The 15,683-nt window shown below is 38.3% G+C and overlaps 1 protein-coding gene across 1 annotated transcript in view; it reads right to left on the bottom strand.

Moving 5' to 3' along the window:
- Window positions 1-1,976: 1,976 nt before the first annotated feature.
- The window catches only part of LOC124615924 (probable nuclear hormone receptor HR38), an 82,821-nt gene continuing 69,114 nt past the window's right edge, over window positions 1,977-15,683 (bottom strand). The window contains exons 6-8 of the mRNA XM_047144108.1: window positions 13,593-13,795; window positions 11,217-11,395; window positions 1,977-6,076 (exon numbers count right to left, since the gene is read on the bottom strand). Of these exons, the coding sequence (XP_047000064.1) occupies window positions 5,820-6,076; window positions 11,217-11,395; window positions 13,593-13,795 (639 nt within the window). The 3' untranslated portion in view covers window positions 1,977-5,819. The remainder of the gene's footprint in view (window positions 6,077-11,216; window positions 11,396-13,592; window positions 13,796-15,683) is intronic.

Consider the following 15,683-nt stretch of genomic DNA (forward strand, 5'->3'; position numbering starts at 1 on the left):
TTCCCTAGTTTTCCTTCTTTGACTGGGCTAAAATGTGCTGTATATAAGTGTGAATTTGATATGGACATATCACTTGCCCTAAAAATATCTCTTTGGTGCCAAGTTCGTCTGAGCAGTGTGCAGATACCATCTTGGCTGCTGGAAGTCATGTTCATGCTGCTTACCATGGCAACTCACAAAACATCAGAGGGTCAAGCTTTGATTAGATATCAAGCACTTGATGCAGTTTCACGAGAAATGAGCAATGTTACTGGAATGCATCATTACATGCATTTAAATGTAGCCTGAACATGTATCACCACCGACAAATCCTAATAAACATAGCTACCCATCCCCAAACCCTCCTCCTTTTTCCAGTCTCTACCCACTCCACCTGACACAATCATCCCATTCCACCTGCCTAACTGCAATTTCAGCATGAAGTGTCCAGCTGGCACAATGTAGGTTTACAGGTGTGTGTGTATTTCTGCTGTTGTTCATGAAAGGGTTTCTTCCAAAAGCTACCCCAGTCTTCATTGTTTTTTGTCTGCCTGTTTATGAAACAACTCTTCTGCTATGCGGCTAGTGGTCTGCTTTACTTGTAAATCATTACAAAGACAAATCTTATGTATGTGATTTGGAAACGAATTTTCTCCCCAAAGGAATATAGCAACAAAGAAATGCTTCTGCTCTATTTCTTCACAACTGACAATGGACCATATATTATTGGGACAGACTGACCCAGTTATGGGTGGTAATCCGCAGAGGTTTGTCTGCATTTCTCTCAACAGGTGTCGCATTGCTGAATATATCAAACATAGGAGTCATCTGGACCTTTGAATGGGAGGTTCTAGACCATCCTGTCTCAAACTCCAATGTGCCACACAATGAAACTTCCTGGTAGATTTAAACTTTGTACCAGAATGGGACTCAAACTGGAGGTCCTTCCTTCCAGGAGTGTTAGTCCTGAAAGTTATGCTGAAGAAATTCTGTGAAGTTTGGAAATTAGGAGATGAGGTACTGGCACAAATCCAGCCGTGAGAACAGTTCACGAGTTGTGCTTTACTATCCCATTTGGTACAGCACTTACCTGCACACAGTTTTAATCTTCCAAGAAGTTTCATAGCAGCGCACACTCCTCTGCAGAGTGAAAAATCAGTTTGGATGTTACTCAGTGTTTAGTTATCTTCACACCTGCAAAGTGTGTGATGGGAGGTAAGTTACAACTTGAGTTTTCTGACTATGTGCAATTGGATAGCCATTTTTCTCTCATTACGTTTATGTAGTTGACAAGGAATGGCAAAAAAATTGTGACAAGCCAAGCCATAACTGTGCTCAGACACTGTACTTTCATCGGAAAGTAGGGAGCCAGGTCTGAGGCTTGAAATGTCACTCAACTTTTAACTTGTTATGTATAAATAAACGATTACAACCTGAGCAGATATTCTGAATATTGTGGCTTAATGTTGATATCTTTTAGGTACATGTGGATATTTTGTACACTGATGGTACAAATTTTATGAATATGTTGCAACTTCATGATTACCAGAATTATACTACAATTCTTCAGTACAAGTGGCTTCCCCATGGAAGCTTATTTATCAAATAACTGTTCTACATATATTACCAAAAGTGCTGAACATAGCATTAATATGCAGAAACTTAAGTACACTGTAATATTACCCACTCAAAGAGCTCATATAAATTTTGTAGTGTGTTGAATAAAATGTTCCATTGTGTTGTACTAACTTCACAGTAACTGATTATTAAAAAAAAGTAGTACATGTGAATTTTGTTCCAACATTACATGACTGCTTGCATGTACTAACTAGGGGGACAGTCACTCTTCTTTGTAGTTTTCACACTGACGTTTCCTGTTGTGCTGTTCACTAAAATAGTTTTAAATGTTTCACCCACCATTTCAAAAAGTACTGTCAGAAATTGGTTACTCATTTAATTTTTGGGAAGGGTACTAAGTTAGTTCTGCTGGAGAATGGTTCCAGATTAACGTAGCATAAAGCTCTTTATTATTTTTAACAATAGTTAAAACATTCAAGGAGTAATCTGTGTCTGGAAGAACACTTTCCATTAATTAAAGTGTTGGCTCTCACATGTAATATCATATATTTTAACATTAAGTATTAGAATTAAAATTGTTTGATAAAAGAGATTTTCAAATCACGTCATTAACACATTGTTATGGCAAGTGGATGTCGGTGGATTCCTTTGGATCAAATGGCATCACAGCACCCACAAATAAGACATATTTTAACTAAAAATACTTTTGCTTCAATGTTTAACTAAAAATAAACAGCGATAATCGCTGTTACATTGAATCAATAAAAATAATCTGTTACATATTCATATGTATATATCTTTGGTATCATATTCACTTGCATCAGACACACAATGCACTGTGTAGAGATATCACAAAAGCACACAGCTACCATTTAACTATGCAACAGGGACTAAGAGTAGTGTGTAGTTCCTTACTGCTGCTGATAAAGCTTGGGCTTCTCTCCAGATGTGTAGAAAATGCAAGATATAAAACAATTTGTTTAATGCAGTATGAAATTTCTGTAAACAAACATTATGACAATGTTTCTGTCTCATCAAGATTTATATATAAGGTTCAAGAAGTCACAAAAATATAATATTTACACATGCTTAAAGTGAATGATATGTGTCATATTTAGATCAGTAACACTCATTACACATCTGAAATGTATTGCTTTACGGAAGCTTTGTATACAATCAAATAACAGCAAAAACGTAATTGAAGTTTGTATAATAAAGTGCACTTGGAAAGAAAACATCCATTTCATTCAGAGATATATTTATAACATAACCACTGCAAATAATAATAATGATAATAATAATTACAATGTATTGCTGTTAATTTAAATTATGGTAACTTGTTTTACTGACTATCTCATTTGATGCAGCACTATGGAGAAAGACATCTTATCAAAACATTTCTCTGCTTTTATGGATCATATTCTTTGACTAACAGCACATTCACATATACATTTATTACAGCTACTATAAATAATTGTATCAGCCCTTATAATTAAGGTTAGATCATACAGAAATGCAATGTGATTTAAATATTACAGGTCTGGGAAAATGCCTACTTTAAAACCAAGTACTTCATTGTTTTGGCAAGAACTATAACAGAAGAAAGGATCCTCTACAAAAGTGATAAAAAGAAAACAGCTTCAAAAGACATCAAATCTTCTGCAGAAGCATATAGTTACTGTACCATACACTACGTCTAGATATAACAGTGAACTCTTGAAAGGCAGTATTTCTCCAAGGCAGTACAAAAGATCCAATAACCTCTGAAGCTTCACTTTCATTTTAACAGTTTTCAGTATATATTATGTGATGAAAATATGGAAAATCTGTTAATACTTTGAAACTCTCACTCTCACGAGTGTAGCACTCAACAACACTACGGCACAGCATAATCACACTCGTTATAGTTCCACCTCAACTAGTCTGCAGTTTCATGACAAACTGAAATTCCAAAGAAAAAATTTAAATTTTGAAAAAAGTGCATTTCTTGAACTAAATTATATCAGTCACGTGCCATGTAATTGTTTCAGCCAACGAAAAAACAATGGACTTACGGAAACTTCCTTTCTTATGAATCCAACATGTAAACAATAATTCTGATATAAATGCAGTTGGATTACAACAGGCAATTCTGATTACATAGTGGTGCTGTCATGAAATAACAGACTGTCTGCTCTGATACCGTGATTTGTTTCTGAAAATACATTCATTTAATGCTTTGTACCTCAAAATATATCATATATGAGAATAGAGTGTGTATTTATCCTATATGGCCATGTAAAATAATTTAAGACATCTATTAGTAAGTCCACAGAATATACACGTTATGAAACATCTTGTTATGAATGACAGATAACAATTACAGTAATATGTCTTAAATACACTTATAGCATCCAGTGAATTTATGATAATGTGAAGTAATATTAATGATATGTAACATTCAAGAAACATCATAAAAAAGTGTTTGAAAGAGATTGAACTTTATAATTGAAGGTAATATGGATCATCTGGGATCAGTATTGTACACAAAAATATGAAAGTAAGACATTAACAGTCATATTCAGTAATGCAATGCCATGAATGTTATTTTATGCCCCTCTTTCATGGGCTGTTTGATGAAAAAACGTGAAAATGAAACGCACTATTAATCTTAGTGTATGGTTGAAGATATTGTCTATTCCACACTCACTGGACAGTTCATTAAACATTGAAAGAAAACATTATGTTGAAAATGATAATATTTTCTGTCCCTTTCGAGCATTTCTGAAATGTAATAGTCAACGTGAAACAACTCGTCATGTGACTTCAGTCTGAGATGAGGATGATGATGACAATAATAATAATGATAATAACATTAATACAAAAATAATGGTGATACTAATAATAACAGTAATAATAATAATGGTAATAATAATAATGGTGGTAGTGGTAGTAATAGTAATTTCTGGCATATCTAGGTAACTTCCATTTTCAATAAATGTAAATTCAATCACAAACAAAAATATTGCATTTTCACAAAACATTTACATTGTGCGTGAAGTCCAACTCGTCGATAGTATGTGCACAAATATTATACTCTTACTCGTTTAAATATATTTAGAATGTTAAAATTTGTGTTGTTGACATACTAAAAGGTTTAACATCATATCATTTCAGATCATATCACAATGCAGTACTGTCTCATCAAAGGTACTCAGGACGTCACATTCACAAGATGAATGAAACAGTTTTCATCACAGTCCACTAACAAAAGAGTTTTTTACTGTCCACAAAGTTAGCACAGTAGCTGCACATGGCATCATGTATATGAGGCAGAACAATGTTCTCTTAATCACAATTCTTCAAACACTGTAAGAAAGATGCACACATATCTTATGATGTGTGGCAGAAGGCATAAACATCTTCCATTACACAAAATGCTAAAAATCTGCACACATATATTTACAAACACAGATACTTTGATTCTTCTGACAGAACCAAAACCGTCATTTCATTTCCCTCTCATATCATATATCAGCTCCTGTTCATGCTAATCTACTCTTCTTTCAGTCTCATCAGCAGCATCTATTCATAATTTCCTGTACACTGATCATGTATGCACGCGCGCGCGCGCGCGCGCGCGCGCGCACACACACACACACACACACACACACACACACACACACACACACACACACACACACACACACACAGGTTGCTCATACATGTGCACTCGCACACAGTCAACACAAATCGGCAAACATGTTCTTGTATTAACACATGACCTATGCATACATGATTATATCCTTTTATGTGTGAGTGCAGACACATGTACATGTGAATGCAATAAGACACACACACACACACACACACACACACACACACACACACGTGTGTGTTTGTGTGTGTGTATGTACAGATAATTGTTGCTGCAGATTGTTTCACTTTGTAAGAATCTTAGCTGGAGGCAAAAATGAAATCCATATGCACCAGACCAGCTGGGTTGCCACAGAATCTATAACGTAACTGGAGATTCCTTTGTTATCTATGTATCACACGAAATATTCACATCCAGAACAAGAAAAGAACATGAATGTGCCACTCTGAACTCATGAGCAACATGAAGACAGGTGCTCAAATTGTACAGCATTTCTCTTGCATGGAATCTCCAAGCAAATTCTTTCACATAATACACTTGCTTTAGACAACACAATAGGTTTGTTGCTAGAAGCAGTGCTGAGTTCTGACAACATTTGAGAGGCAATAAAATGTCACTATTCAGTTCAAAATGGCAGGCTTGCCACAAACATATTTTCAATCAGTGGTGGAGCAGGAACAAGATCTTCCAGCTTCAGATAGAAAATCCTCTGGAGCCCCTGTACACTCAGTGATCGAAGCTCAGGAAGTTTCCCAAGCAAGCGGGAGAAGTAATGTGGCTTGCGTTGAGCTTCAGCATTGTATGTGACATGGTCCCTGAGTGAACTTATAATCTTCATTTGCAGTTGCTCTACTTTATGTGGTTCTTTCAGACCATGCCGTTCTGTAAACAAAAAGAACAAAATGTTTACATTTCATCTTTTTTTTTACAACAAGACTATTAATACATATGGGAAAACAAACTAGAAAAAAATTTCTGCAGGTAGAGTAGATGTGCTTCTTCCCATAGCTGTTTGTCCTACAGCAAAATAGAGCAATCAGTCTTACTAAAATACCTGTACTTACATAAATTTTGCAGTATATAAAGATTTTCAGCTTTCATTCACTTGCCTCAAATGATTTGGTAATTTAGATAAACTACTCTGCTGAAGTCCGTGCACATATATAAATGAACAAACAGCCCTCACCAGTGCAATTTGACCTGGCATGCAATGTGTTTAATACCACGGCCTGTGGTGTCCCTTGTACATGTATTCCAATGACTTGAGTTTGGAGGTTAGGGACCGAGATGGGATTGGTAGCAGGACATTTCTCCTGTTCAGAGCACTGGAGCAATGTTCCACCTGATATCCAACAGAAGTCTCTACTCTTCCTCCTGCTGCTGAACTTTACCAATAAGGCAATTGTTCTTTGCTGACTTATCCCATACCTAATTGTACCTTTCACAAAAAATGTTCCAAAAGAACTCATAAAGTAAAGTACAACATTTTAAAATCTTCTATCAGTTATTGCTCCAACGTGACTCACAGATTTCTAAACAGATGTATACAAATACGATCATGTAACTGTCTTCGTGAACCTAAAAGAACAACAAGAGGCAGGTAACCATCAATGATAGACAAAAGTTTGTCATTTCATATTCATTGCAAATATTGTATGAATACTTAGACCAGCTTTCTTTTTTTTTATATGTGGATGCTACATCACAAGAGCTTCTTTAAATTACATGATATTCTTTATTACCTTGATTTGCTGCAGTAATTAGTTGTACAATTTTTCCTGTTAGTAATGGCATGACTGCCTGTGGTTGCTTGTGTATACTCACTATGCAGCTCGCTGTTTTCCTCGTATTATATGTATGTATGTAAACATTGGCTGGTTTTGCATATAAGTAAAATTCTTTGTGAAAGACATGTTATTGAGAAACAATGTCTTGTACACATTTAAATCATCCTGTAATTCATTTCTTAACTATTATACCCCCAGGCAGGCTAGACCTACAACTACATCTACATTTATACTCCGCAAGCCGCCCAACGGTGTGTGGCGGAGGGCACTTTACGTGCCACTGTCATTACCTCCCTTTTCTGTTCCAGTCGCGAATGGTTCGCGGGAAGAACGACTGTCTGAAAGCCTCCATGCGCGCTCGAATCTCTCTAATTTTACATTCGTGATCTCCTCGGGAGGTATAAGTAGGGGGAAGCAATATATTCGATACCTCATCCATAAACACACCCTCTCGAAACCTGGTGAGCAAGCTACACTGCGATGCAGAGCGCCTCTCTGAGATTCCTCAATTAATAACATAACAACTTAACAGCGATTCTATTTGTGTATATGAGACCTGTGCTTCCACTAACGTAACTGCTGTGTTGCGGTCCTGGTAGGTATTTTGACACAAATTGATTGAGGAAGCTTGTAACTTATCCCATTTTACAGGTGATGTGAAATTTAGTGGTATTGCAGCTTCGGATCTTTACCAGATAAATTTATGGCAGGACTTAAAGAATGTGTTCACTTCCAACATATTTAGATACACAGTGATTGTATTTTCTGTGTTTATGGCGAGACTGTTGGAGAACCTTTATGCAGTATATGATTCACATTCTCATTATCGAAGTCCCCAACAATTTCTCCTGATCACTACGTTGGTGTCATCTGCAATTTGAAACCATTTTTGGAATGATGTGGAGGATTCAGAGTCATTTGTAAAAAGTTGCAAGAACAGATCATAAATTGAACCTTAGTGAATACCATTTTGTTTAGTGGTACAGGTGTGCATTCCTTCCCTAAAAGTGACTTCCACTATTTGTTGTCTGATCTATAGTTAACAATGTTCATTTTCATACTTGGAAATGGAATTAAGTCCCATGCTTCTTGACAGAGCGTAGGGGAACGATGCAGGAGACCCACACCGCTGTACTAGGCAAGATCCTAATAGAGGTGGTTTGCCGTTGCCTTCCTCCGACTGTAATGGGGATGAATCATAATGATGATGATGATCATGATGATGATGACACAACAACACCCAGTCATGTCGGGGCAGTCCGACCTCGGTAGCTGAATGGTCAGCGTGACAGATTGTCAATCCTGAGGGCCAGGGTTCGATTCCCGGCTGGGACAGAGATTTTCTCCGCTCAGGGACTGGGTGTTGTGTTGTCCTAATCATCATCATTTCATCCCCATCGACGCGCAATACTGTACACCACTCTTGTCGTCCAACAGCAAAACACTGGGCCACAACAAGTTTCCTTACCTACATTGCACTGCACCCATACAGATGACTTTTCCGACTTTTCAAGTCGCCGAAGTGGCGTCAAATCGAAAGACTTGCACCAGACAAACAGCCTACCCGACGGAAGGCCCTAGTCACACGACAATATTATTATGTCGGTGCAGGTGAAAATCCCTCATCCCGCTGGGAATCAAACCCGAGACCCCATGCTCGGACTGCAAGAATGCTACTGCAAGACCACGAGCTGCGGATATTTTCATACTTACTCATTCTTATTCTGAAAGTGACAGATTATGGTTTACATCATAAAAAAGCCTGTGTGACATCCAAAAATATAACCCCAACTGCGATTTTCGGTCCAAATCCACTTTTTTTTGTGTCAGTTCAGTCATTTCTCTTCATAGCCTTTTAGTATCCTTATTACTCAACACTTACACTTTAAATTGTTTTTGAAACATTATAGAATTCTTTCTTCTTTTATATTGTCATGAAAAGCAATGAATTTATGCAGCTCCACCAAACCCAATAAAGATCATATTCTTCTGGTTGTTGATGATTTCCGTACAGTCAAAATGGAGTTTTATATTCTGGGACAAAAGTCTAAAACAGGTTAGCAGTGGACATCAGGCAGGAAATTGGAAACCTACATCTTCTTCCAAAGTAACTTGGAGTATGCGGCAAAAAATACACCTCCTTTTACCAGTTTTTCCAGTTCCATTCACAAACAGAGTTTGGGAAGAAGGACTGCTTAAACACCTCAATGTGTGCTATAATTAGACTACTATTGTATTCGCAATACCTATGGGAATGATACATAGGGGTCTGTTGGATATTCCTAGATTCATGACTTGAAGTTTGTTTTAGAAACTTTCAAAATTGGCCTTCATGGGATATTGTCTATCTTTATGTGTCTGCCAATTCAACTCTTTCAGCATTTTCGTGACACTCTCCCATGGATCAATCAATCGTGTGAACATTTTCGCTGCCTTTTTTTGTATCTGTTTGATTTCCTCCATTAGTTCTATTTGATATGGGCCCTGTATCAATATTCTGCCACCTGGTTTATCTATGACTGACAACGTTCCATTTCATATCTCTATGAAACGTTATACCCATGTATTTCTATCTGAACAGTCAAAGCGTGTTGCTAGTCTTTGCATTGCTTTAAAATAAATCTTATCAAAATATGACCATATTTGTGAAGCTTTTTTCAGACAGTACTTCACTATTGATAACTGCATCATTAGTGACTGGTCTGGCTACTCCTTCTGCAATACATCTCTGTACTTTGACTCAGGAATTACCTGTTTTTCTCTTAGCGAGCATATACAAAGTAATCTAGAAACATTTACCATAATTATCAGTTTCAGTAGATCAGTGAGTCATAATTTGTTGTTAGTAGTGTATATTTTGCAGCAGTGGCCAGCAGAGGTTACTTAAAAGTGTAATCACCACACTGCCAGTTATTTTTAGGCAATATGAAATATCACAAATCTATACATCAACAGTAACACTTTCAAGCAGGTAGATGTTATTGGCAAATAACGAAATACTCATTTGTCAGTATTATCATTGTACATAGAGTAGGATTGTTTTCTTCACTCACAGCCGGAGCAAGCCAGCACTGACACTAATGGATATATACCGATGCAGTAGGTACAATTATTTTGCTGATGAATTCTTCTCGGGTTATCAGCCGAGTGGTGGCGTTGTCTTGTTGCCATGTTTCAATGAGTTTTGTACCCATCATCTTCTGGCCAGAAGATGACGGGTACAAAACTTATTGAAGCATTGCGACAAGATGACGCCACCTCTCTGCTGATAACCCGAGAAGAATTCATCAGTGGAATACGCCGAGAAAGACTGAAATCGCATGTACAACTATTTAATTTTTTCATATTCCAGTAGTACACGATGACAGATATCTGCAGTCTCGATGAAAACAACTGAGTAAAATGAAACTTGACATATGCTCATAAGAGATGCAATGTGGGAAAGTGGCTCATCTACTTCAGATAGCCTATGAACTTTATGAAAGGACTCAAGCTTGGTGTTTTCTGAGCTGTTCCTATCCTCTGGCATTGGGTATTTTTCAAAACTTTAAAAAAATATGATAATATGAGGAAATGCAGATACATGTGTATTGTGATCTGCAGACAAAGACAATGGAAAGCTTCGGAATGAAAGCTCTCTATATACAGTGCAACCAGTCCTTAGATTATTGTTATGCCATACGCCATACTTATTACTTCTGAGCACCAGTCTTACAAGCTCGATGTTGTGTCTCTACTGTGTGTGGAAAGGGCGAAAATGAACATACGTTTCTGGCTGAGACACGCTGCTTGTCAACCTGTGGCATGTTTCCAAATAAATCGGTTTTTACAGTACTACCCATGACAGGTAAAACAAAATGATAAATGTGAAGCTTAGTCCTACTATTAGAAATGGAAGCCTGTGAATTTTACGATTGGAATCACGATTTTTTTGTGAAGTGGTAAATGAAAAAACTGTGTTAAGTCAGTTGCAATGATCGAGACGTGGTAAGTTTAAACAAAAAACCATCTACTATTTCGTGCCAGACTTGACTGTTAAGTTTCAGAACGAGAATTCGAAAATACTAAATCCTTTTTCACTCAAAGTTAATCAATTCAAAGTACAAATTTTTAAGGATATCTGTGCTTATTTGCCAGCACGAGCTCTGTGGAGTCGAATGACGTACGCGGTGATAATAATAATAATAATAATAATAATAATAATAATACGAACAAATAATAGTACATCAACTCACCTGTGACCAAAGTGAGTGCACAAAGACAAGCAAAAGCAGAGATGTCAATATCCATAGCATGTAAGGACTGACAGAACTCCATAATTGCATGCAGCCAGTCTCCGAAACTTCGCTGGCATTGTTGCTTGTCAAGCACAACTCCATTGCAAAAAGTCAGCTTCGTGTCATCTGGCCGTGTTCTACAAAACATACGAATTAATTAGTAGCATTCGATAATTTCCACAGAACAGTCGCATTCAATAGTTTTAAGAGGCATCTCATCAATTGTGATATCTTACAATACATGGCGGAGTGTTTAAAACATAGTCCAGAGAATATACAAGACTGCGAGAGGTATGTCAGTTTTTCCTGATATAAAAATTGATGTAAGTGATACAAATTTATTATATTAAAACCATATTCGCAAAGCGTACTTCGGTGGAACTGCTTTGTGAACATGCTTCACTGTGGAAACCGCAGAACAGATATGGTAAAATGAAATAAGTTTTTGATGCATCGAATGAACCGCACTCTTAAAAATTTATGTTTTGTGATTACTTGTCTTATATCTGTAGTTAGAACACTAAGAAGTTTGTATTTTATTGCAGCTGTATATGAAGACTGGTGGAAGTCTTCCGTGTTGCGGAACTTATTAATTCGGTCACACGGATTCATTTACTCGCGCATTAAGTTTGAACAAGCGAGGGAATATTGCAACATAGCGTGTGTCATAAAATACTTAAGGTATGTACATAAAATAATTGGAAAAAGGACGAGAGATTAATGTACCATCGACAATGAGGCCATTAGAGACGCTCAGATTGGGGAAGGACGGGGAAATCTCCAGTGCCCGTTTTGAAAGGCACCATCCCGGCATTTGCCTTAAGCTATTTAGGAAAGTTGCAGAAAACCCACATCCTTATGGCCGTAAGGAGATTTGAGCCGTTGATCTCCCGAACGCGAGTAAAATAACTGGACGAACATCCGAATGATTATCATGTTTTGCATTGTAAATAATGAGTTTTCCTGCACGTGGCGTTCGAGAGTATTGATTATAAAATGATTGATATCAGTTTTGTGAATAGCTGAACCTTAAAAAATCTTTGAGTATCTCTTAGTGATGCAATAAGGATGTTATTAATCCCATTGTTGGGAGTATTTTTATTGTATTTGCTGGCTTAGAGTTGATTGAAGAATAACGTACCAGTTCTACAGCTGACGTATCAGTACAATACTGTAGAAGGACGGTGGGTAAGCTTGTGCCACCCTCCCACACTACTACTGAACAGCAGTAGCCCGCGTGCTGGGTGGCTTTTGAATGCGGCTCACAGCATGCCCAAAAAAAGTGCTAAAGTATGCGTGTTGGATAGACTTCAGTGGAGAGCTGCGTTAAACCATCTTTGGACTGAAGACTCTTCAACAACAGCATGATGTTGTCAAGTCATATTAGTTTTAATGCAGAAAATTAGCACATCTATTTCAACTTTGTGCTCAGGTTTGTGAAGATCGCGGTTTGATATATTCCGTAATAAATCTAACGCATTTAGACCCCATTGCTATTGCATATTTCACTGTGTGTTCTTTTCTTCTGCCGTACAAATTTTTAGGATTGTCTTTCGATCCTCACCAACTATAACGCAGTCTGATTGGCAAAAAAAGGAGTGAAGTGCCATGCAGTCACAAAAATCTTTGACTGTTTCTCCAATGAACACACAATAAAATAATTGCCAAAATTACGTCTGTCTGTATTTATTTTCTTCAAGTCACCATATATTTTACCGCTTGTTCAATTCAAGCTCACTGTATAACTATATTACCACAGGGACAAATAGAAACCATAGGAAAATTGAAACTTAGTACATGTATTTTAAGTAAATATTCTCCGGAGAAAGTAGAAACCACCTTAATTTTTCACACGCAATTGTTTATTTGGAAGCGATGGAAAAGGCTGGTCTCCAATGGTATAGTTCTACGAATGAACAATACGGACAAAAGTAACTAATATTGGAATATATTGTCGACCAATATTTGCACAGATGATATGAGAAAATCCGATGCTTGTTAGACCGTAACACGGCTAGCGGCAGGTATGTCAAAACGCACTAAATTCAAATGGTTCAATTGGCTCTGAGCACTCTTGGACTTTGAGGTCATCAGACCCCTACAACTTAGAGCTACTTAAACCTAACTAACCTAAGGACACCAGACACATCCATGGCCGAGGCAGGATTCAAACCTACGACCGTAGCAGTCGCGCGGTTCCGCACTGAAACGCCAAGAACCGCTCGGCCACCGCGGCCGGCCGCGCACGAAATCAGTGATTTTGCTTTCACAGCGGGTTAGAAACGAAGGAATGCCACGAAGCGGTAGTCCCACAGAACATTTGCTAATGTTTACCTGTGTGCTAGCCGCAGAACGAAGAGCTCTAAGGAAGCGGACTGGAAGAGCAGTTCCTGGTCCTCGCGGCACAGGTCCGTGAAGCCGGGGATTTTATCAGCGAAGGCGCGTATCACGTCGACGGACGTCGTCAGTAGGTTGTAGAACTGCTGCACCTTCTCTGCCTCGCTGATCAGTGGTTCCGTCGGCGACGGTTCACGGTACTGTAAAACAAACGGCGGACGTTGTTACGGTACTCTTTGAGGAAAGCAGCGAGCATCTGACAAATACATAGGACACTGTTTTAATTCTGGAATCTTCCACAAGGATTGTCTCATAATTTTAGAAGGCATCAATGTGTAATTAAAACACTAAGTTACTTGCAGAAGTGTTGTTGCTATACTGGAGTCATGATCGCACGAGTAGGTGCAAATTTCCGCCCACCATCCTGCTTTACACTTTCTGTGACTTCCTGGAGTCACATCCTTTAATGTGGCCGCTAACTATTGCCTTACCCGTTTCGTTCTTAAGTCAGTAAATGTCTTGAAGAAGGTAAAAAATTAATTAGTTGCAATTATGTTCGTTAGTAAAAATGAAAGGATTGTCTGAGGCCTCCTCCGTGTACAAAGTTTACCCACTTGCGGCCATAACGCCACCGACAATCAGACGAAGCGTAGTCAGTGAAACAGGAAAAAAGAGCAGACTGACCCACGGTAGTTAATATACAACAACAAACAGTTCCAACTCGTCTTAAGTCAAGGGAGACAGTACAGTACCACTATAAGGTCGGCCTGAGACCCATCGGGTATCTTCATGATTGAATTCTTTGCAAAATACGAATCTGCAGCGCAAAGAGGAAATTGCACAAGGGCAGCAACTACAATGTAGCACGTGGGGAGCAGTGAATAAATTGAGTCATAAAATGCAAAATAAACATGATTAAGTGGGGCTACTCTGAAGATGACCACTGTGAATGCAGAGAACCACAGACGATCGGACATTTGCTCTTGTGCCCAAGGATGGAGTTTCTTTTCAAAGCGGAAGATCTTTTTTTCCAACGAGAAGGCCGTTAAAGCTGTTGAGTTTTGTATGAAGAACTTCGACCTGTATCTACCGTTGCCTTCACTATTGTTGACAAACCAACGGAAAACCGCTTGCAGCAATAGTCGATCATTGTCTAGACGAAACTGGTGACGGCATTGAAAAACGCTCTTAAATGTTTCGAAAAATATAAAAATAAAAGAACGTAAGTCTATCAGTTTATTTCCAAACATGTCCCTTCTTACAAACGTCGGTAATAAAACGTTGGTATTTCATACTTCAGACAGAGGTAACTCATAACCACTGATTCGCAGTTATTACGCAAACGGCTCTTTTACGGACCTAGGTTTACTGGAACGTTTTTCCTTTTGTTACCGTATATTTTCGCTCTCATTAATCAAGATAGATCCTATGCTGGGGAAAGGCCGTAGATGAACCGTAGAGTGTATACAGAGTGAATCGCCTAAAACTTGCACCACACATATTGCGGAAATGGAAAGTGCTATTGATGTGCGGTTTTCAATGAACGAATTGGTAGTCAGGGACGCGTGTTGTTAGCCAGTCAACAAATTATAATAATACTTAGAAAGTGTATTTTTGTGCAAACATACACTGTTGAATGGTATAATACCTATTGACAGTAACAAAATAAAAGTGGGGTAAATTTGGATGTCAGTGTTATTTGCTGCAGGATTCTAGTGGGAGTCCTTTGCAAGATATCGTATTTTGGAAAGTTCCCACACTGGCACATAATATCTGTGGTAGCACATACTAAAGAACAACACAGACTCATACACTAGTTATGTGCCTTGACAAGTAACGAGACAATTGACCATCAGAGGTCGTGTTCAAAATGACCAGCAGCTGCAGTACGCGCTTCCAGTCTGGCGTTGAACGACTGCTGTACACGTGCTACCATTTCAGCGGAGACCGCCGTGCAGGCTGTCGTAATACGTCGCTGTGTATCATCGGGTGTTGTTGGTATGCCCTTCTAGGCAGCATCTTTTAGCTTTACCCACAGAGAAAAGGTTACAGGCGTCAAAACCGGGGAACGGGCAGGCCATGGTACAG

The sequence above is a fragment of the Schistocerca americana genome, chromosome 5, assembly GCF_021461395.2.
Source record: "Schistocerca americana isolate TAMUIC-IGC-003095 chromosome 5, iqSchAmer2.1, whole genome shotgun sequence".
Classification (NCBI taxonomy): Eukaryota; Metazoa; Arthropoda; class Insecta; order Orthoptera; family Acrididae; genus Schistocerca; species Schistocerca americana.